The sequence below is a fragment of the Cololabis saira genome, chromosome 15, assembly GCF_033807715.1.
Source record: "Cololabis saira isolate AMF1-May2022 chromosome 15, fColSai1.1, whole genome shotgun sequence".
NCBI classification, from domain to species: domain Eukaryota; kingdom Metazoa; phylum Chordata; class Actinopteri; order Beloniformes; family Belonidae; genus Cololabis; species Cololabis saira.
In genome coordinates, this window is record NC_084601.1 from 46,143,786 (window position 1) to 46,166,336 (window position 22,551).

General features: G+C 38.6%; 1 protein-coding gene across 1 annotated transcript; it reads right to left on the reverse strand.

Annotated features, from left to right (window-relative positions):
- Positions 1–5,732: 5,732 nt before the first annotated feature.
- Positions 5,733–21,327, reverse strand: si:ch211-191i18.2 (uncharacterized protein LOC564095 homolog). The gene is made up of 5 exons (XM_061741712.1): positions 21,153–21,327; positions 13,612–13,698; positions 13,295–13,506; positions 10,919–11,008; positions 5,733–8,188 (listed from the first exon to the last, which is right to left on the reverse strand). Exons 1-4 carry the CDS (start codon positions 21,220–21,222, stop codon positions 10,946–10,948), a joined length of 432 nt encoding a protein of 143 aa, XP_061597696.1. The 5' UTR covers positions 21,223–21,327; the 3' UTR covers positions 5,733–8,188; positions 10,919–10,945.
- Positions 21,328–22,551: the final 1,224 nt, after the last annotated feature.

Below are 22,551 nucleotides of genomic sequence, written 5' to 3' on the forward strand. Positions count from 1 at the left end.
CACAGAGGATAAGATGACCTCCAGCCTCAGTGCTGCAGCTTTAACCTTCAGGAGAAAAATGAGCAACAACGGCTGGTCCAGAATAAATCAAACCACAGCCTTCCGCATTTACAAATACTAAAAACTAGAAGAAGAAAAACCCCAACCCGTGTCTTTTTTTATTTATTTAGATTTACTTAGAGGTGTTACTCAGTTCTTTGAGCTGTTTGGGTTCATTTCATTTTTGTGCTGTAGGATGCAGATCTGAGGGTGGAAGATACTGGAAGGAGGATCTACTTGTTCATCTACTTGTTACCAACATACTGAAGTTATTACATCATGGTCGTTTCACCATCATCTTTTTGCCTGTCCTACTCCAAGGCCTCTCACCGATATCAGATGTGATCTCAGAGACATCCTGAGATCACAGTCACAGACTGAATGGAGTCTTGTGTTCATCCATCCATCCATCATCTTTCCCCACTTTGTCAAGTGCAGGGTCACGAGGAGCTCCTGGAGCCTCTCCCAGCTCGCTTTGGGAAAATCTTGTATTATCTATAGTCTTTATGTTTTGCAGAGGATTAAGTTGTTTTTTCCTCTTTGAGTCAGTAAAGTTTGATGCATTGATCCTCAGACGGGCTGCTTAGATCTTATCCACCTGATTCTAGTTTGTAAATAAAGTGTTTTCAGGGTGTTTCGGAAGATCAAGTGTCACCTCGCTGCAAAATTTCTCATAGATTTCTTTCAAAGTTTTGCAGAAAATGGTTGAATTTTGATGATTATCTTTTAAACTCTTCAGGATTTACATACAAATATGACAAAAACATCTTGTTCTCCCGGACTCTTGGATCTCTGTATGGTATGATCTGCAGCTCCCAGCTTTGAAAACCCTGTGTTTCTGTGTTTGTTGCCATTCTTCATCATCTTCTTCTGGATAATTTGTACTTGCAGAGGCGTATTGCATCTTTCAGTTTTGATGCATTGAAGCCTTGATGCTGATGTAGTGTCTAAGTTTAACCTGCTGACACTGAAAGTCACTGAAGGTCACTTACAACCAGAACATCAAAAACACCTTTCATCCTCTCTCTCTCTCTCTCTCTCTCTCTCTCTCTCTCTCTCTCTCTCTCTCTCTCTCTCTCTCTCTCTCTCTCTCTCTCTCTCTCTCTCTCTCTCTCTCTCTCTCTCTCTCTCTCTCTCCACTGAGAAAGGTCCTTTGCTTAGACTTATGTATCCTCACAACTGAAATATTCTATAATGAGATAATAAAAACTATAAATCCAAATTAAAAATCTGGCATTTACCATCAGATAAGTGTGGGATGTGTACTGTTGTGCAAATTCCTGCCTCACTGAAATAACTGCTTTCCCTGAGGCGTCCATCACCTCCTCCTTTCAGTTTTTATCAACACTGGCTGCAGATTGTGACACTGATGGACTGGTTCTCGTTAACAGACACCTTCGATCACGATCAAACCTTTGTCATATGACAACTGTATCCAGCACAGACACCATAAATAAATCCCTAATGTGTGAAGCTGCAGGCCTCATGCAGACACTAAGAAGAAGTCGAGGTTTCTTTATAACATGCAAAAAAGTAAAAGTTTGTCAGAGTTCAGCTCTGGATCTGCTCTTGTTCAGAACTCATCAATAATGACGAGGACAGATTTTGATGAGGATCTATTTATTACTTTAGAGAAATTCACAAGAATACATGTTGGCTTTAGTTCTTTTCCAATGTTTAGATTCAGTTTATAAAGATCAGTACAATACATATATAATATATATATATATATATATATATATATATATATATATATATATATATATATATATATATATATATATATATATACAGATATATATATATATATATTATAACAATTAATATCAATTTACCAAGTCACCTAGAAAAAGAAAAACAATTTAATTTCTGTATTGTTTGGAGTTACGAGCTCTTAGTTATCACTACAGTGCAGATGGCAAAGCATGAAATTGTTTTTAATAAATAAAAACACAAAGTCATGTAGAGACATTAATAAAAACATCTTTATCATACTTTCAAATCCACAAATTCAGAATCTGCGGTTATAAATCAGATGCCATAAATCCATTGTCACTTTTGCTGTGATGATTGACCTCTCTGCACGACAAATATGAATACTCAAAAGCCACATGTGATCTCAAATAGATGAGAAATTAACTCAGTCAGTCATATCAGGCAGTTCAACTCTTAGATTTAAAGTTTCAGGAGTGCAGGAGCAGGTAAGCCTGAATACACTGACACAGATATGACGTTGGCTAGTGAGGATTATTTCTGAAGATGACTAGAGCTGCAAATCACAGACACACACACCAGATATTTTGATTCGGTGTGTCCGTATTTAAGAAAACAACAGCTACTTTGAAATACATGGCTGTTTGGTACATCCTGACAGACCAACATTGGATTCACTGAGCGCTCCAAGCACCAAAAATGCTCCATGTCCAAATTATGCACCGAGTGCAATCTGGATACAGTACACCAGGAACTTTCTCCACTGCTGAATATTTTGACAGCAATCGAAGACACTCCGACTAGTCTACTGAATAACTAATGTCTTTCATTATCCCCTCTCTCACCCCAAGCCAGTCCTCCCACAAATACTTCTTTCACACAATTACATTAAATGTGAACTGGACTTTACATTGCTGCAGCACTTCCTCCACAACGCCAGAGAAGTTACTAGATGTAAAACGCCTGCTGCAAATATCATTTATTGGACTATGGGATTCAATCTATTCTGCATTTTGCTATGCCAGTTTTGCAGAGATACTTGACTACTATCATATTGTTGTCTACAATGACAAATAGTATAACTGAAGTGAATTGAACGTACGATAATTATGCAGTTTTCGTAAACCTAATTGAAGCTAATTGTCAAGGAAAAGTAGATTGAGTGAGATTTATGTCCTACTCTTGTTAAAACCTACCTGTATCAGGTGTGATCAACATCTAGGAAAGAAGACCTCTGGTGGTTGTTGATGTTAAACCACTGACACAAAAGTCCTTATGATTGTGGTTTAAAGGTTACATGACTTTCTTACATCATATAGGGGTTTGACACCAGGTTAAACTCAACAAATCTACTGACAGTGCAATTACTCAAAACACCTGAAAGGTGCAACAATAAACTCGGAGGAACGGTATGAAGAAATGTTAGTCTTTTATTGAATTTTTATCAATATTATTTATGTTAGAAACGGTTGTTTTACTTTAAGCTGTTCTTATATGCCACATTCATCTGTACTCACTGGATAAAGGAAGATCAAGCATTTGCATTGCTAAATGCTTTATGTCATATGGTATAACTGTCATATGGTAGAGCAGTGTGAGGTCAGTGGGCACCAGGGAAGGTGTGTGGTTTTTACCAGCTTCAGTATCAGCCTTTGGACAGAATCAGAGCCAACATTTCAACATCTTGCTGTATTGTTCATAACAGGTTTATGAAATGCCAAAAAATGCTGTTGCTTGTCTGGACATCCGCCTCATTCCATCCTGCGGTTCCTATCTGATCTGCGTTAGAAGCGCTTACTTGGTGCCTCTCAGTGGTCGTTTGAATTAGTTGTTGGAGACAAATAGCCATTACAGTCATAGTAGCACAATGTAGTGTCGGAAATACTTCACCTAATGGTGTTATTATTATGATGTCATTTTCAGTAAGATAGTTACCAATGTAGGAATATTATTTCTCTGGACACTTGGTGTCATTGTTCGTCCACTTTGACGGACGGAGACTGGACATTCCTCTATCATAATAAATCAAATTTTGTCTCGGTAGTGCAGGCATCCGTGGCTCGCCAACAGAGGTGGAAAAAGTACAAAAATATTGTACTTAAGTAAAAGTACAAATTTTCTGCTTGAAAATTACTTAAGTAAAAGTAAAAAGTACCCATTAAGAAAATTACTTAAGTAAAAGTATAAAAGTACCTCAACTTAAATATAATAAAGTACAACAAGTACATGGGTTAAAATGTACTTAAGTACAAAAGTAAAAAGTACAAAAGTAAAAAGTAAAAAGTACAAAGTACAAAGTACAAAATTCAAAGTACAAAATTATTTTCAAAAGGATTGCAAAGAAATGAAGAATCCAAGAATTTGCTTACAACTCTAAATAATGGTGATATTATTCTGACCCCTTTAGCGTTTGTTTCCATTACCCCATTTTAATGTCTCCCTTTGCTCATCACTGCTGCTGTCCCCCTTTGGCCCCGCTGACAGGTCCACCCAGCCTGGAGTATGCAGTGACAACATTAAGCAACCCCAGCTGATAAAGGATGAGACTTTTGAACTTTTAAATGCCAAAACCACCTTAGAAGTGGTGGAATCAAAGAATGGTGCGCATGGACACGCGTCGGCTGCCGCTCAAGGCTGATTTATGGTTCCGCGTTACACCAACGTACCCTACGGCGAGGCTCTGCGTCGATTTAACGCGGACCATAATTCAGGCTTCAGTCCTCCTCGGTACTCGACGCGACGGCGGTTCCTCCGGCGAGAGAGAGTTGCGGCCTCTGCGGCGCAACTCTCCCGGGAGCTGTGGCTCCTTCTCGGTATATTCACGCGCCCCCCTTCCTTCCCGTCCGCCTCATGGTTCCGCGTTAAATCGACGCACACCTTACGCCGTAGGCTACGGCGTAGAGTGTGCGTCGCCGCGTACCCTACGCTGTAGCTCTGCGCCGGTGTAACGCGGAACTATAAATCAGCCCCCGCTGTGCTGTTAATTTGTAGCGAGTAACGACGTGTCCAATTTTAAATGTAGCGGAGTCAGAGCTCTTTTCTCAACAAACATCTATAGACCACCATGTGGTCAGAAGTGATGTTGCTGCATAGAGTGGCTTTAATAATAATCATTTATAATCCTTCAATGTATCAATGCCATATGCTTCACTGCAAAAATGCTTGATTTTATATATATATATATATATATATATATATATATATATATATATATATATATATATATATTTTTATTTTTATTTTTTATCTTTTATTTACTTAAAAACATTCAGAAGGAGATGAGAAATATTGGATGACTAAAAAAGTTAATATAAGGTAATTTATGAAACAGCCACAAAGCCGAATCTTATCTCTGCAACAGCCCTGCAGAGAAAATAGATTGTATTCCTCTCGTGAGACAAGACTTGCAGCATAACAATTGCGCACAGTTGTGTCTTTCCATTTTAATACAGATAAGCTTGAAGAACATTGTTGTTCTTAGAAATCAGCAGCTGGGAAAAGGAAAAGGGCATCTGTGCAGACAGAACCATCGTGTCTTTTAGAAATGTGGTTATTGTCTTGTTTTGTGGATTTTATTTGATGATTTTCTTAAAGTTTAATGTCTTTAAAGCTTTTTTACACACACACACACACACACACACACACACACACACACACACACACACACACACACACACACACACACACACACACATACACACATACACACATACACACATACATACATACATACATACATACATACATACATACATACACACACATATATACATACCTTAAAGGATACTTTGATTGGGATCTGGGTTGTACAAAACCAAAGGAAATTGATGATGCACATGTTAACGTGCAAATGTTAATCTTTTTGCCTTTGTGTAACTATACAAATTTAATTTGATGTGAAACATTTATCATTTCTCTCAGTTTGAGAGTGGATGTTCAGTAAATTTTCATACCGTAAAAAAAATTAAACAGCATTTTGCAGATGTTTTAAGCATTTTATTGCAAAACACAAATATAAATGATAAAGCACATATACATCTTTCAAACATCTCTCTGCAAGCTGCTTGCAAGTTTTAAAGGTTTAGTGGGAAAACTTTACTGGAACATGTACTGTTGTATTTCAGCATCATTTCAAAGGCATCATGCATCTGTATGCTTTGGAGGAGGCAGCTCTGAAAAAAGGAGTACTTTTGATTTGTGTGTACTGGATTTTAACATCTACCAAACCTGTAAGAATGTTCTACAAGAGTAAAATGAACTTAGTAAGAAATGTATACACTATTCAAACCATTATTTTTTAAAACCATTAACCAAAAACACAACTGTTCAAAACATTTTACACAATGAATTCAGCACTATTGGAAAAAAAAAGATTAATGACAATCAATTCTTGATTATCTAAAAGTATAGATCAAAATGATATTGATGGTGGAGCCCAGATCTATGTAGTGCACATTTTTTCATTTTGTTATCATTCTTTACAGCCTGCAACAAGGAAAACATGAACTGATAAGTGCTGCTTGTTGAAAAAGTGCTGGTCATTTAATTCACAGTGTAACTACAGATTTAAAAAATGATGTGAAATTATTTGCAGAGATAAACTGGTTGAAAGAGGCTTATTATAATATGAAAAAAAGAACTAATAGAGAGAACCATACAGTCAGAGCAGGACAGTTTAGATTTGAAGTGATTTGAAGTGACCTTTCTGTGTCGTTTAACATTTTCGTGAGCTTATATTTGATCTCTGTGAAGAACATTTAGCATTGGAAGGTGCTACTGGCCCAGAGGAAGTGATACTAGCTCTGAGAGGCCATGAAAGTTAATTTATCACAAAACAAAGACATATTCGAACAAACATTACTAAAGAACAATGAGTTCAGTACCAGAGCTGGAATGAAAACATGATAAAAAGGTAATAGTTTTTTTCTGATTTGAGATGGTCGGTTTTCATTTAAAAAAAAATAAAAATAAAAATCCATCTAAAAAGGTTATGATAAATGATTTCTAAGTGAGCTTTTTAACAGCTTTTTTTTGGTGTAGTTTTTGTGTGTGTGTGTTTTTTTTTAAAGCACAATATTCAGAGTCTTTAAAGTGTGATTCTGCTCCATGCTCGCAAAACTCTGTCAGCCACAAAGAAACTTTTTATTACTATTTATTTCCACTGTTATGTTCAGTTGTAAGAAAACAAAACAAAATACCATATCACATTTAGGAAGATGTTGAGGTGAGTGAAACCAGAGACTTGTGGTTCACATCCACCTGCAACAGAAGCCCTTTGGTTCAGGAAAGATGCTGGTTTTGGTTTGATGTAAGTAAGTACATTTTATAGTAAAGTCTTGTCCTTTTTTTTAAAGATAAGTCTTGGAATATGTTCACATTAGAGGAGCTTTACAATAGGCCAAGTATGTATTCATTATTGTATTTATGAGTGGCAGTAGCCTGACAGATTGCATATGACAGAGTTTTCTTCATTAGTACTGTGGCTCCTTTACACTGGTCTACCATTTACACTGATTTCCACCGATTTAGCAAACTACCACTTCCACTGTTTTGCAATCGCCAATAAATAAAAGAGGAAGAAGATGGTAAGGAGAAAGCATGTCAAAAGCATACTCAATCTGCACCATGTTTTATATTTGTTGGAAAAAAAGAAAACGACATCAAGTAAACCCGCGACCACACAATACTTTTTCGGGGCCACACTGAATTTGATAAAGGTTCACCATCTATTGATAACTTAAATAAACAATTTGATCCATTTCTCAACAATGGAGGCCAACATAAATTACAAGAGTTTCAATAGAAACAAAAGATTTTCTTACTGTTCCTTTAAAGTGAAGGAGCCATGAAATGGAGGATATTGGGTCCGATATACTTAATTTTGAACCTTTGTAGGAAATATTTCCAATAACTTTCATGTTGACAAATAGCAGGTAAATCTGTTCCTTTTGGAAACCCTGCATATCTTGGTTCAGAGAGGATGTTTGAATGGAAGACTGAGGATTTCATGGAAAATTAAAACATTGTTACATTTTCTTGCATCAGCATACTTGAAATTTAAAAATAATCATTAGATTAACTCCCTGATATTTTTCCTTCAAAGACAGACTTTCTTTCTCAAATATAAAAGTAATTTCTAAAAGAAAACGTTAAATACGCAGTTTTGGCATCAATAAACATCCATACTTTCATATAATTCCAGCATATACATACAATGTAGAAAATCTTAGGCCTGTTTTCCCTCCGAAAATATTCCGTATGTGATAAAGCAAATAGAGTTTGAAACAGTGTTATAGTTGGACACAGTTGGACTGCTGAGAAGCAAAGGTATGTGATTGGCTGAGCTTCACCCGGTCCCTCGCTGGGCAGCCGTGATCAGGGCTGAGATTCAGTCAACGCTGAGCTGGAAGTCTCATCCACCAACATAGACCAACAGCTGGAAAACAAACCAACAAAAGGCCCAGTTTTTTCCACAGTTAGACATAAATGATCCAATCCTGCTGTGTGAATGTAAGCTGACTGGTCAATGCAGATAACTACAGCTAATTTAGAGGTAGTTTGTTTCTGCATTTGTGGATGCAGTGAAGCCTGTTGACTGATGATGCTTTTTAGATGTGTGAGCAAATGTAGAGATTTCCACAACTGCACTGCGTCTGTTTTTTAATGCAGTGCTGTCTGACGCTCACAACCAGTGGTTTTCAGCCTGGTCCCTTTATTACAGAGACTTCTGGAGACTCTGAATCTGCTAACGATATGATGATAATTATGTACAGATGGAAATGAATGCTCTGTTTAGACCCAATAATGTCCTGTCGAAACCTCCTTATGATGTTTCCTGGCATCAAAGTCTGTACACTCTTTAAAAAGTGAATGAAATCTCTTTATTCCAACATTTTGCATTTCTTTTTTACTCTCTTGAATGTAATTTATGGCTTTAAATTATTTTCAAATCACTGTGCTCTGTTTTGACTTGACATTTTACACGCTCTTACAAAAAAAAAGAAGTCATCAGCCAATGAGAAGAAAGCTTAATCACATTCTGGCTCCACATCTAAAGGAAAAGAAACCTTTTGTCCTGTCATCAGGCAAACTTTTTGTGTGAGTCGCTTTTCATTCGGGAGCTTTTATCAGATTTTTGTGTTTATTGTAAATGTCACGAACATTAGAGAAAGGCTGATTTTTTTTCCTACAAAGTGAATCTGTCTGCTCGCAATGGAGAAACTTTGAAATGAGCTAATAACATGAAGTGAAACATTTTTTTTTTACATGAAGTGAAACATTTTCCATTCAAACAAAGTAAAATGACCTCATCTGTCACAAAATTGGTAGGAGCTGAACATTTGCAGCTTTCTTTTGAGCTGATAATGGGAGCTTTAATACAGTATGTTCTCTTTCAGCGCAGAAAACACTGGAAACCATTGTTTATGAAAGAAAATCCAACAATTCCTTGTGGTGGCAGTGTAAAGGAAATTACTTATTTTTGCCATCTCTGAACAACATTATTCCTTTATTGCTTTTGTGAAGTGCTTGTGTAATTATTTATGCTGTCTGATCACTTGTGTTGAATCATAACAGGACAGAGTTGAGTATATTCTGCCTCAGTGAGTGCAGAAAGTATACAGCCTTAGCTTTTTATTTTCCTGTAAGATAGTGAAACAGCGTGAAGGACCGTGGCGTCTCAGATCATCACATGTGCTGCTGGATGTGCGGAAGGGACGTGTAATCTCAATGGTTATAATGCGGCTAGAATCTGCATGGCAGAGTCTCATTCAGCACTGTGTGGAACTGTCCTTTTGCATGCAATAGAAATAAACGTGCTTTGCTTAACCGGGACGTCTCACTGGTAACCAGAAATGCCCACAACACCAAACAAACATAACTATGAGTGGATTCATTTTTCAAAAGTCCCTACAAATTAAAATGTTTTTTTTTTAACCTTTGTAGGAAATATTTCCAATAAGTTTCATGTTGACAAATAACACCAGGTGAATCTGTTCCTTTGGAAACCCTGCATATCTCGTTTTCCAAGAAAAGGTGCTGGAGATCTATCACAGAAACATTTGCTTAACATCCAGGCTTAAGGAATCTTCATATTTGACAGAAGGATCCAGATAGACTTTTATAGAGAATAACAGTCTGTTAAACTGCTGTATTATGATACTTCATACTCTCTGATGCACTCTGATGCTTCACTGCATTACACACCAGTGTTACATGCACAGAAATGATTATTCCCTCACAGAAAATCCCTGTAAAACTTCATTCCAGGTCGCGCCTGGGAGAGTCTGATATAAGATCTTTAAATATTGAATTATATATTATATAATGATGATTTAAAATTAGTTCGATTTAAAAATTAGAAATATTCATTATCATTAATATTGATTATCCACTTCAAAACTAAAATGCACTGTTTTAATGTTTAGTTTTGTGCAAAACCTTTTGTCAGTATTCTGCGACCGAACTTCATCTGAAGTTCGACTAGTTAAAGGAACATTAAAAAGTTAAAACAAATCTAGGTCTATTAAAGGTTCGTACAAGGTCATGTCCTCAGCTTCCACAGAACTGTCTTCCGTTGCACAACATTGGTAGTTGACTTGTACAGACTTTTTGCCCACTTACAGACGTTTTCTTTAGTTTTCTTTATCTGTAAGGACATAACACCATCACTCAAGTGGAATGAGTCTTGTCAGAGGATTAAAATAGCAAGTTAATTCTGTTACACTCTGTCCAGACACAATCTCATTCATGTCAGACATTTTACTCTCCTCATCATCTGATAATAGACCTTGACTTAATTTAACTCTGGATTTTTCCTTTAAGTACGCAAACTTCTGGCCTTCAAGGATAAGTACTCCTCTTTGCTGATGTTGACATTTCGGAGCATGAGAGGAATATAAAAAATACTGGAAAAAACTGGGAAGAAAGCTGGCACTTGGTACAGAATATTAAACCATTCAGCTTTGACTCAGGTGCTTTTACAACATGTCACACATCAAATAAGCGATCAAAATATCTGACATGTTGGCCAGGTGGGTGAACGAGGGACTCACGGGGACAGGGCACAGAGCACGACCCCCCAAATAAAGCACCTGAACTGATCAGGCGTTTTAACCTCATGATCACCGACTCCTGCTGGCACATTTGTCCTGGACCTGGACCTCACCTTTGAGCATGCGTGCGGGCTGGCAGCTCACAACAGTTGTGTCTTCAGGACCATGAGGATCACAGGAGTCCAGACCAGCATCCTGAGCTCCTGAGATAAGATAAAATAAGATACTCCTTTATTATTCCCTCAATGGGGGAAACTCCTGAAACACCAAGAAACACAGATACACAATAAGACCAAATCAGACGTCTGTAGGAGGCAGAGATCTAGTTTAAGATGATGCAGTTAGTAGCACAAGGGAGGAACGAAACAATGTGGCATCAAGTTTTCTGCATGAAAACAATTTTAAAACACAGAATATGAGGACATTTATTCTTAATTTGGGCGCCTCCTGCTGGCAGACTCATTAAAAACATCTGATGAAACTCAGCTGTAATTTACTACCTGTCAGTTTTAATTTACACCGTCTAACAGAATATAGTTTGTTGCTTTACTAAGTTTCTTTCAAAAATATATATAAAAAAAGTGTTTATCTGCGTAGATTCTGGATTTTGTGTCACTCATCCTCTTCTAAAATGTTTGAGGTCTGCTCAACTATTTTGGTGCTTCACGTGTTAAGTTCATATTTGTTCCCGTTATTGTATTTGACTGCATTCTGAACCCAAACCAGCCAGAAGAGGAACCAGACGGGAGCACATCCCGAGTTCTGCTGCAGTCAGCAGAAATTCTGCTTCCAAACTGAGACTGGAGGAACGGCGACGCTAAAAACAGGATTCAGTTGGGAGAAGTGTCCTCACAGAGAATTCAAACTTCCCCTCTGAGGTTTGAAAACAAAGACGACAGTTGATAAAGTCACTTCCTCCAGTGTAGTGGAGTGTATGGTGGAGACACGCATGCTCTTCTTTGAAGTAAAACACACAGAGACTCATTCAGCTCCGAGATGTTGCTGAATACCAAACTGATTGAACACACAAATACCAAAGAAGACCACAGACCACAGATCAGCAGAACATCACATTCAATCATACTTCCAACATTTCAACTGTATGTTGTTGTCCCGGTTATGAGAACCATGCGAGGAGATTACAAACTTTTTTCCTCTTAATCCCGCCTCTCCTTTCAGTTTACGCATTCATCTGGAATATTTTCCTGTTTTGTGCTGCCAGAGCTTGCTCATCCTGATTATCCGTCTCTCTGCAGAGTCTTGACAAGCTGTTTGAGAGCATTTTGTCTCTCAGATACGAGGAGTGTCATGTTTGTTGATGCCGGCCGAGATCAGAGCTGCACTTACAAAAAGCAGATGGACTCCGGATTTTAACAGAAACCACCTGCTTGCTGCTGCACAAGCACTTTTATAAATAACCCCAGACAGAAAACCACTTTCATCTGGATCATCAGCTCGTGGGGTTCATGATGAACTGTGGGGGTCGCTGCCGTGTTCCCAACCATGCAGGGAAGACAGGAAGGACTCAGCGGGAGTTTGCACATTGAACCAGATCATCACATTCATATAAACTGTATCTGGGTCATTTGAAGGCGTTTAAGTACGCCGCAGGTTTTTAGGGTGTGGTCACACCTGCGGCCCAGAACATTTAGCCTGGAAAATTATACATTTGGTGAAGTTCACCAGTGAAAGGCTGCTTTCATGTGGCATTCACATAACAAGATCCACCAGAGACCAAACCCCACTTTTCCAAGTTGGTACGCTTGTTTGGAGCAAACCAAGCTTCACATGTCGGGGTGAACGGCACCAGCAGCTCAGCTGCGCCACAATTCCCTTTATTTGAACCAGAGATGGCAAGTATGTACTAACCCTTCAATCAAAGCCCACATTTGAAGGGTTTCACATTGTTTTTCATCTTTGCTTTGACAGTTTTAGAAGATAAATTGAGACCAACTACGTTCTGCTGAAATTTAGAAGAGACTAGGACTAACTGTTACTAACATTTATCTTTTCATTTTTTCGCATGTATCCAAGAGGATGTTAACAGCCCTGCTATGTGGTTTAGTTAAGTGTTATTTATGACAGTTTGTATGAAACATTTGACTCCTGGTTTGAGTCCATGTGGTTTAACTCACACCTTAATCAAATCTGATCTTAATGTCTCTAAACTAAGGTTTATCCACACTTTAACTGTGTAATCTGATTTTGCTGAGGTTTAATGGAGATTTAACTAGCCTAAGAGAACTGATACCCAACTGAGCTGGTGAAATTTTGTTGAACTCAACTCTGTTATAATATATATATATATATATATATATATATATATATATATATATATATATATATATATATACACATACATATACTATTTATACACACACACACACACACACACACACACACACACACACCGGTATATATATATATATATATATATATATATATATATATATATATACACTCTGTGCAGCTAAGTGACTGGCTCTTACCGGATAAAAAGGAGGTATTGCAGCGCTGTAAACATAGATGCTGTTCTTCACTGTGGTTCTTCTGGTTGTTGCTGGAGCAACAGTTGCATCCGGCGAGTCCTCCTCTCTTCCCGTCTCCTCCTCTCCTCCCGTCTCCTCCTCCTCCTCCGTCTCTTCCCCCGGGCCCATGAATTCTTCTCTGAACCGCTCCAGATCCTCCATGCTGCTGTTACCTAGAAACATCCGCCGACATCAAATTCTCTTTTGAACTGGTACAATAACCACTGTGACAGAAGCGTGTGTGTCCTCCAGAGCTTCTGTTCAGAGCCAGGACTTACTGAAGAAGCTGTACTCAAAGGTGGCGTTGTAGTCGGAGTCGTAGTCTGGCTGCGGCGTGAACAGGCCGTAATCCTTCGCCTCACAAACTGAAAACACATACGTTTATTATGTAATTTCATTTCTGTCTAGTTTCTCGTGTCTTTCCTTTAGTTTAATCATGTGCAGCATTTCCATTCAGTGTGGGGTTTTCCCCACATCTTCATGTATGACAGCTATTTTTCCATTGATCCACACGAGCGACTGCAGGGAGCGTGCAGCTTCCTCATGTTTGACTGTCTGTTATCTGAACAAGATATTATGAATCCAACTGTCCTCCTACTGTTTCTTTGGAGTTAATTTTTAGGCTGTTGAGTCATTTGAACAAGGATTTGGTTAAGTTTTAATCGGGATTAGTTTTTGGACAATTGCTTTTCCTGAGGATAGAGAGAAAGTTCAGCGCTTCCCTGCAGTAGATCCATTTGCCGGTTTTACATCAGATATAACATGCATCTTCCCCAGGGACACCTTGTTATAGAACGACCTTCCGGCAGAGTGAAACTGAAGGCCAGTTGGGCTCAACAGTTGTTAAACCAGGGTTTTATTCAGGTGGATTTATCTTCTGCCATTTGACAAAGTTTAACTCTAAAGTTTATAGAAAGATTGACTTTGAATGAACTCTTTAAAGCTAGAAAGTTATACCAGGACAGACAACAACTAAATAACTAACTAACTAAAAAAAGATCACTTCCAAAAAGATGTGTCCATGTTATAACTATTCGTATTCGTAATGATAAACATTTGTATCTAAATAAAAAGTTGTACCCAAAATTCTGCTGTCACACACATGAGTCTGATAAATTATTAGGGTTATAATTGTTTTTATGCGAGTATGAATCTAAAAGCTGTGAGTGCAAAGTCTTGTGAATACAACTCAAATTTCTACGACTACAAGTCTTCGCTGTGAACACGAATTCAAGTTTATGGGTACGAGTCGAAAAACTGTTGAAATGACGTCACAGGCAGGTCACAGCATAGACATATATACGTAGACGCCCCATCGAGTGCTGAGCCAACTGCCACATCCAATATGGCGTCAACGTCGCCGCTATATTGGATGTGGTAAGACTGCGCTGTAAATTAATACAAGTAAATTGACTTATTTTCATAAAGCGCCTTTCTACAAATATTTTTTCGTTTTACGTCTCATTTATTAATTCACACACCCACTGATATACTTGGGAAACACTTAGGCACCAAATATAATATATTTAATTTTCTCAGATGGCAAAAATAAGAACTTTATTGATCCCACATAGGAGTAATTCATGTTATATCAGCTATAGAGAACAAGGTAGTGCCGAAAAACTATATCCCTCCTCACAAAAAGAAAAATAAAGAAACAATTTTTCTCATCAACAAAACATATTTTTAAATTTTCAAGTAACAAAATAACATATTTTAACTATTTTTCAGATTTTTTCAATTATTTTACTGTCTGAAAAATTGTTCAAATGTTATTTTATTTTCTGAAAAATGGTTCAAATATTTTATTTTGTTATTTGAAAAATTTTAAATTTGTTTTGTTGATCTATTTTTCTATATTTTTCTTATTTTTGTGAGGGGGGATATATATTGTTTTTCGGCACTACCTTGTTCTCTATAGCTGATATAACATGAATTACTCCTATGTGGGATCAATAAAGTTCTTATTTTTCAGACAAGTAAATAACATGTTTTGTTGATGAGAAAATATGTTTCTCTATTTTTCTTATGTCTATGCTGTGACCTGCCTGTGACGTCATTCAACAGTTTTTCCGACTCGTACCCACAAACTTGAATTCGTGTTCACAGTGAAGACTCGTAGTCGTAGAAATTAGAGTTGTATGCACTCACAGCTTTTAGATTCATACTCACATAAAAACAATCCTAACCCTAATAATTTATCAGACTCATGTGTGTGACAGCAGAATTTTGGGTACAACTTTTTTATTTACATACAAATGTTTATCATTACGAATACGAATAGTAATAACATGGACACATCTTTTTGGAAGTGATCTTACTCCATAGTTATCAGACTTGTATTATTTGCAAAAGTTACGATTTAAAAATAACCGTTATATTTGAACTAACTGATTCTTCCAGAGCTGGAATGAGTACCAGCTCCATCATGATCTGATTTTATACGATCTTCATCCGTTTCCACAATATTATAGCATCAATAAACACATGATTGTCTTGTCACCTGATGACTCTCTTGTGACCACAGTGACAGCCGGGGATTTGAATCATCCAGATATCTCCTCTTAAAGAAAACATCAGTGAACATGCTCTCTGTAACAGAATTCCTTCACCAGGAAAGCTTCAGCTTTATCCGGACATACCAAACTTCTTGTAAATCACAACATCTGCTGAACGCTGTTGATTTGTGGGTCCTGGTAAAGTGAAACTGACCATTAGACTGTCACAGTCTCAGATTAACGGAGGATCCCACCAGAGCGCGTTTACATTATACTTCAAAACCAGTGATTCCATAAACCATGAATCACAATTTTATCTGCTTTTAAAAACAGATTAAAATCAGTCTCTCTTGTATAAAATGATTCATGAATCTATGCCTTTAAACAACAACAAAACATCACTAGAAACCATTACTGTCATTCTTGATCAGATGGTATGAAGAGAACTGGACAAACGGATCCATTATCCCAAGGAGGTTAATAGAGAGGAGTTATATAGGTATTAATAGAGAGGAGTTATAAAGATATTGTCTTTACGGGAGCTGATTCTGCCCAACGCCAGTATATCCCAAAAATGGGCAGAAGGACCAAGTCTGGCAATCTGATGGAAAACCCCACACAGTTACCACAAGCCTGCGGGGGTTTTCTTTCTTTTATTTCTCATATGTTTGTTTCTCCTACACATTTGGACATTTTAACACAAGGATCACTAGAGATTGACCCGGTTTTGGAGCCACTTGACATATTACAAATGTTGGCACATCCTGGTCTGGATTGTGTCAGTGTAGCAAGATCAAGGGTTTGTTTCTTCCTTTTGCACCTTCTAAATCTGATTTGGGAGGTTTTTACGTCCTCATGGATGCTGTGCTGCTCTTTAAGAGGTTCTCGTGGTTGGGTAGTGTGGTTTCAGTTGGCATTTAGGAGCTTTTCTCGGTTCTGAAAGTGGTTCTGGTGATCCCTGAAATCGCTTCAATGCCAGTTAGACTACAAGGTGCTTTTAGAGCTTTAGTGGTCACTTGGGTTGGTCTAGTGGTGTTTAGGGAGTTTCTAGACCACTTCATTTGCTTTAGCTCTTTAGGGTTCTAGTAGTTTGTGTGGAGGTTCTGCTCGTGATTTATGATATTCTCATGTATCATGAGTAGGAATGGGAATCCAGAACCGGTTCTTGTTCAGAACCGGTCCCCAGGGCATGAATGACATCTGCACACACGTTGCTAAGCAACGTGCATGAGCCAGCAGTCAATAGTAAACATGGTGCCCAAGCGATACAAACAAAAAGTCTGGTTAAAAGTCTGGTTACATTTCAGTAAAAAAGGAGGACAACAGGGAAACTTGTAATACTTGCCAAGTGGTTACGGTATATCGTCGAAGGGAAAAATTCCTACCATCATGCTAAACCATTTGTGCAAACAGCAACCAATAACAATCAATGAATGTCACGTTTTCAATCCACTCCGGACCGACATCAGTAGTTCTTAACCCAGCAGCAACGTTAGCATGTCCTTGGCTAAAAATACAGCAGGTAACTTTTTCCCCAAATGGAAATCGATAAGGGAATCGATAAAGAACCGAATCGTTAAGCAGAATTAAAAATGGAATCCTAAAAATCTTATCAATTCCCATCCCTAGTCACCAGAGGAGCCAGTTTAACCAGTTTAACCAGTGTTCTGGCATATTAGCAATGGTAAACATTTGAATGGTTTACCAGAGCCCTCAAGTGTACATGTAGAATAGTCTGTTGGACATTTAGGTGGTTATATGGGTTTAACAGGTACTCATAGTGGTAATTTGAATGGCTCTAGCAGTCCCTGAGGTTCTACTGGTCTTTAAGGTGGATTATAGTAGTTTTTAAGGTGTTTTGAGTAATTTTGATCACGTATTGGTCAATGTTGGGGGTTACATTTTTAATATTAGAATAATTACTTTTACTTGAGATTACTTTAAAAACTATGGCTGCATCTTTTCTAAGGCTTCTTCACTCCTTCAGACAGCAGGTGGAGCTTCTGAGGTCCCTGTTGAAGCAGGTGGATGAAAAAGCTGCTAAAGACGTTAGAGATGCTACAAAGACCGAACACAGAGGGAAAGGGATGAGAAAAAGTGTCCATTAGTCTGATGGGAAAGCTGCTCCCTGAGGACCCTCCTCATCCTCGGCCCTCAGTCTTTCCCTGGGAAAATGTTTCTGCTCATTGTCCAAGTTTCACATCGTAACTCGGATTCATGAAACCCATGTACTGATGGCTGATAAGACCTTGGCGTAAGTGCTGACCCTGCCAAGAAGCAGGATTTATTTGACAGTTGCATATACATTAAGATAAACATAAGAAACGTATGTGACTCTAGCTCCATTCTTCTCTGACCCTGAGATGCAGCTGCTGTTTCCAAATGGAAAACTGTCTTATACTCTGCATTTCTTGTTGTTGCAACTGTATATTATTTTCAATTGTTAAGAGGTAAGAGACACCCTAGCAGCTCTTACATATTTCTAATTCCAAATAGTCATGTTTTATAATCTACTACATTTGAATGTTTGTAAATACACCTGTATCCTCTTACTGTCCCTAAGGCACCACTGCTAGTACAACTCATCTGCTTTTATACTCTTGACACGACCACTAAAACAGCTGCTCGACTCTGCCAGTGACTCCTGAAACTACATCCTGCTGCTGCTTTGTAGTGGACGGACACACACAAACACAAAACCCCCAGAACACAAATGTTCTATCTATAGGTACCAGAAGAAACCGATGTCCTGAACCCCAAACTCAAACCCAAACTGGTCCTCACAAAGATAGACATGCAAGCGTACGTAGAAATTGAGTAAATGAGGTCAGTTGTGATAATCTTCCCCTTTAAATCTCTTAAATCTGATTAGATGTGTGCCAGTTAACATGTCCAGCCTGCTTTTTTTTTCTTACATGGGATTAAAAGGGGCAGTTCCCCCAAATAAATTGAAGCCACACGCTGACCTGAGACGCCCCGGTGGAGAACATAACATGGAATATGAGCCCTAGCATGTTCACATCTGGATGGATCAGTCAGTGACGACTTGCTTGGTCAATGTTCTGGATCTTGAAGAGATAAACCTGTGGAGGTCTGGCAGGGCTGAGGGCTCGCAGGGCCTGGCTCTGTTTTTACACAGCAGGAAGTCTGGGCTTATTACTTCATTGTTTTTAAAAAGTTTGGTATGATTCTCTGACACTGAGATTTTTGTGAAGGGATCATTACACGCACACAAACCCACGCACTAATGTCTTTCTCCCTGTGGGGACAGAGCAATCCTAGAGCGTGAGCCTCAACTAAGAAAACGTGGGCATGAGAACCCCGGGGTCGCTGTGCAATCATTTTGAAGCTCCCGCTGGGATATAAACCCACATACATTCGCTTTCTCACGCACACATTCACAGGGGGAGCGAACGGGAACCTACGGGATGGGCTGGTAACAATCATCAAACAGGAAAAGCGTCAACCACAACAACTTGTCAGTCACAGAGCTCCATCACAGGAAATTACAACCAGCTGAAGCGCACACACAAACACGGCCTGATATCACCTGTCAATCAAACCATGGAGGTGGCGCTGGGATGTGTTCTGAGCAGGAAAATGAAGAAAAAAAATTAAACCAATAAATAAATTAATGGAAAGAGGGAAAGAAAAGGGTTTAATGGAAGAAACGTGGGGGGTGGGTGGGAGTTGGGACAAAAGAGGGGGAGAAAAAAAGGATGTTAAACAGAAGGAAAAGAGGTGGGAGAATGCACGTGAGAAAGGGCAGGATGAGAGAAGAAAGAGCATGGAAGGAAGAGAGGTAACAAAGAAAGAAGGAGATGAGTGGAGGAAAATGGAAAGGGGGACAGACAAAAGAAAGGAACTGAATGAAAAAAGAAAAATAGGAAGTTAGGAAATTGACAGAAAAGAGGAAAAGAAAGGGGAGGAGAGTGCTAGGATGTTAACAAAATAAGAGCCTGGGGGGGTCGGTCACTGTGAGTGGGTGTTTGTTGGCAAAGTCCCATGATCTTTACAAGTCTTACAAAAACCAGCTGTTGAACACACACTTTCTCACAGACAAACTAAAAGTCTGAATGACATTAACCAAGAGTTAAAGTGGAGCGGAGTGCCCTTCAGGGGCTGCAGGTCCTTTCAGTTCTGGGGGGGAAAAAGGTTTGCTGGTCGAATTGTGTCACTATTAACAGCTGTTTTCATCTGTCCTGTCCTGTCAGAGCTGATCCCTGTAACCATGGCAACACTCTCTACAGTATCTCCAGGCCAGAAAGCCAGCTGATCAAAAACTGTCACGTGACCCGTCCGAGGAAGCAGTTTGCTTGCTAAATATCCCAGAATGAACCTTCGAATAATAAAACATAAAATCATCCTGCTGCTGCTGTTTCTGGTGCATCCTGTCTGTCAGCTGATGCATGAAGCTTTGAAATAAATCTAAACAAAAAAGCCATATTAACCACAAGGACCTTGTGTGAAATTATCGATTAAATCATTGTTGAAAAGCATTTTTTACACTTTTTCCATGTTTCACATTACAGCCACACCCATCAGTGATGTTTTTTTTACAGATGTTTGATTTTCTTTTCCTTTTAAAAACCTGACTCACATCCGATTAGACTAAAACTGAACCCAAACACACTACCATCAACATAGTTACTATCTTTTTCCTTTTTTTATTGATCCAGCAGGATGATCAGTAAATCTGAACACCAACAAGGTTGTGTTTAATTTTGGAAGCAGAAATTTGAAGAATTAATTAACATTTTCTCAAATAAAAGTGTTAATAAAACAGAATACAAGTTGAATATTTTAAAAACATTTTTAGCATTAATTGTGCAGACTTTGTTTTTACATGATCAAGTTCCTGAAAAAGTTTGGATCAAACGAATGTGACTTTCAGCGCCAAAGCAGCAGATATAAGAAATCAACAGTTTATACATGCTTATTTTTTTTTTTAAATAATTGTGTCTTCCAACCACCCTCCATCTGTTTTAATTAGTATTTTTACATAATCATGCACTTTTCAGTCATGCCCTTTGCAAACATTCACTCCAGTCAACTGCAAAGAAGAAAGTGTGTCTGAACATGTAAATCAAAGTGATGAACAAACAAACGTGCACGTGTTAAAGTCAACATTTGAGCTGATACAGTTATCTTGATTAAAAAAAAGAGAGGAAGAGCTCCAGCTCCAGCTGCAGCAGCCGCAGGAGGTGGAGGAGGTGGAGGGTTAACCATGTTGGCTTACAGTTAAACAGTGAAATGAATTGAACAAGAAGCTGAACAGCTGCAACAGTCCTGACAGTTCAGTCCTGACAGTGGAGACTCACCAGCAGACAGCAGCAGCAGCAGCAACGAGCCTCCCAGCAGGCTGAGGGACAGAACCCTGAAACTGGACATTATTTACATAGAGGGAGGATGGATAGATGGACGGATAGATGGAAGACTGATAGGGAGACAAAGAGTGAACAGACACAAAGGACAGAGAGGTGTGATGGGCTGAGCAGCTGAGCTCTGAATGAACATGAACACACTTGGAGAAAAGGGGAGGAGAGTGTGAGGGGGAGGAGAGGGATGAGGAGGGGGAGGGTTGTTCTGATTTTCCTGCCAAGTTTGTTCCCTGTTTGCCAAACATGAAGAAAAAAGACTTTCCACATTCAGTGAGAGATTCACAGAAACAAAGACATTAAAAAAAAACCTTTTATACAATAGTGGGTTTTATTGGTACATTGCACCAACTCTTTTTTTTCTCTTCTCCTCCACTCACGTTTATTTCAAAGTGGTGTGTTTCCAAAGACATTGTTGTGTCTTTGTGACTTGTGCAAACTCTAAACTGTCCTCCTCCGCTGCAGAGATTTAGAGTAAACATGCTAACGAAGGTGAACATTTCAAACAAGCAAAAGATAAATCTGATTTTTACTTGTTTTTTCCCCCATAAAAATCTAAAACATTTTTCCTTTAAAGATCTGTTTAGAAGTTTCATTTGTCTCAAGCTTGAAAAAAAGGTAAAGGTGTAAAGTTACCATCAAGCCTTTTCATATGTGCAGGTCTGTGAATCTGCAAAGTGTTTGCAGCTGCTCGTCCTCTCACTCGTCTGCTCGGCTTCATTTCAACATCTTTTTCTATCTAAATTAGGCCGTAAATAAGAGTTTTTGAAGTCACAGGTTTGTTCATCCAAATAAGATGACTGAATCATTTCCAATTGTTAGTAGTACTGCAGAAGTCTCATCAGAAAAACATGTAATTTCCATGTTTGTCGACAAACTACAGTGTTTCACACAGTGAAATGACAACATATATAAATGCTGTTGTTCTGCAAGAAAAAGGACAACGTCTCCCGCTTGGGAGTCGGGTGACTTAACGCTTCCCAGCCGGCCTTCTTAGAAGCATTTGCGGCTAAATCAACATCAGTTGGCAGGATTTTAGGACGTGCTCACATTTTGAAAGAGAAACAAAAAAAGGACATCTTTGAGCCAATCTATTGCAAATGCACCATTTTTCAAAGAACAGTTTACAGCATCTGTCTGTGACTATTGTAGTTCCTCTGAAAGCTGCAGCTTACTCGCAGGACTGGGTTTACGTCCAGTAAGCAGCGCTGCCCCACCGGGACCAGCCACCATGAAGCCAAAGAATGATAATACAGTGGCGGACCACAGGTTTATGGCAATACTTTCTGTTGCAAATGTATCTGGTTTATTATTTTTGACTGGTATGCATGTGAGCTGCCTT

Bases quoted from the DNA above. Each gene is read 5' to 3' on its own strand.
- si:ch211-191i18.2 (XM_061741712.1), bottom strand. From the start codon at position 21,222: ATGTCCAGTTTCAGGGTTCTGTCCCTCAGCCTGCTGGGAGGCTCGTTG. The intron at 13,507-13,611 runs GTAAGTCCTGGC...GGATGTTTCTAG, and splicing joins CTTTGAGTACAGCTTCTTCA to GTAACAGCAGCATGGAGGAT. The intron at 11,009-13,294 runs GTAAGAGCCAGT...ATCTTATCTCAG, and splicing joins CAATACCTCCTTTTTATCCG to GAGCTCAGGATGCTGGTCTG.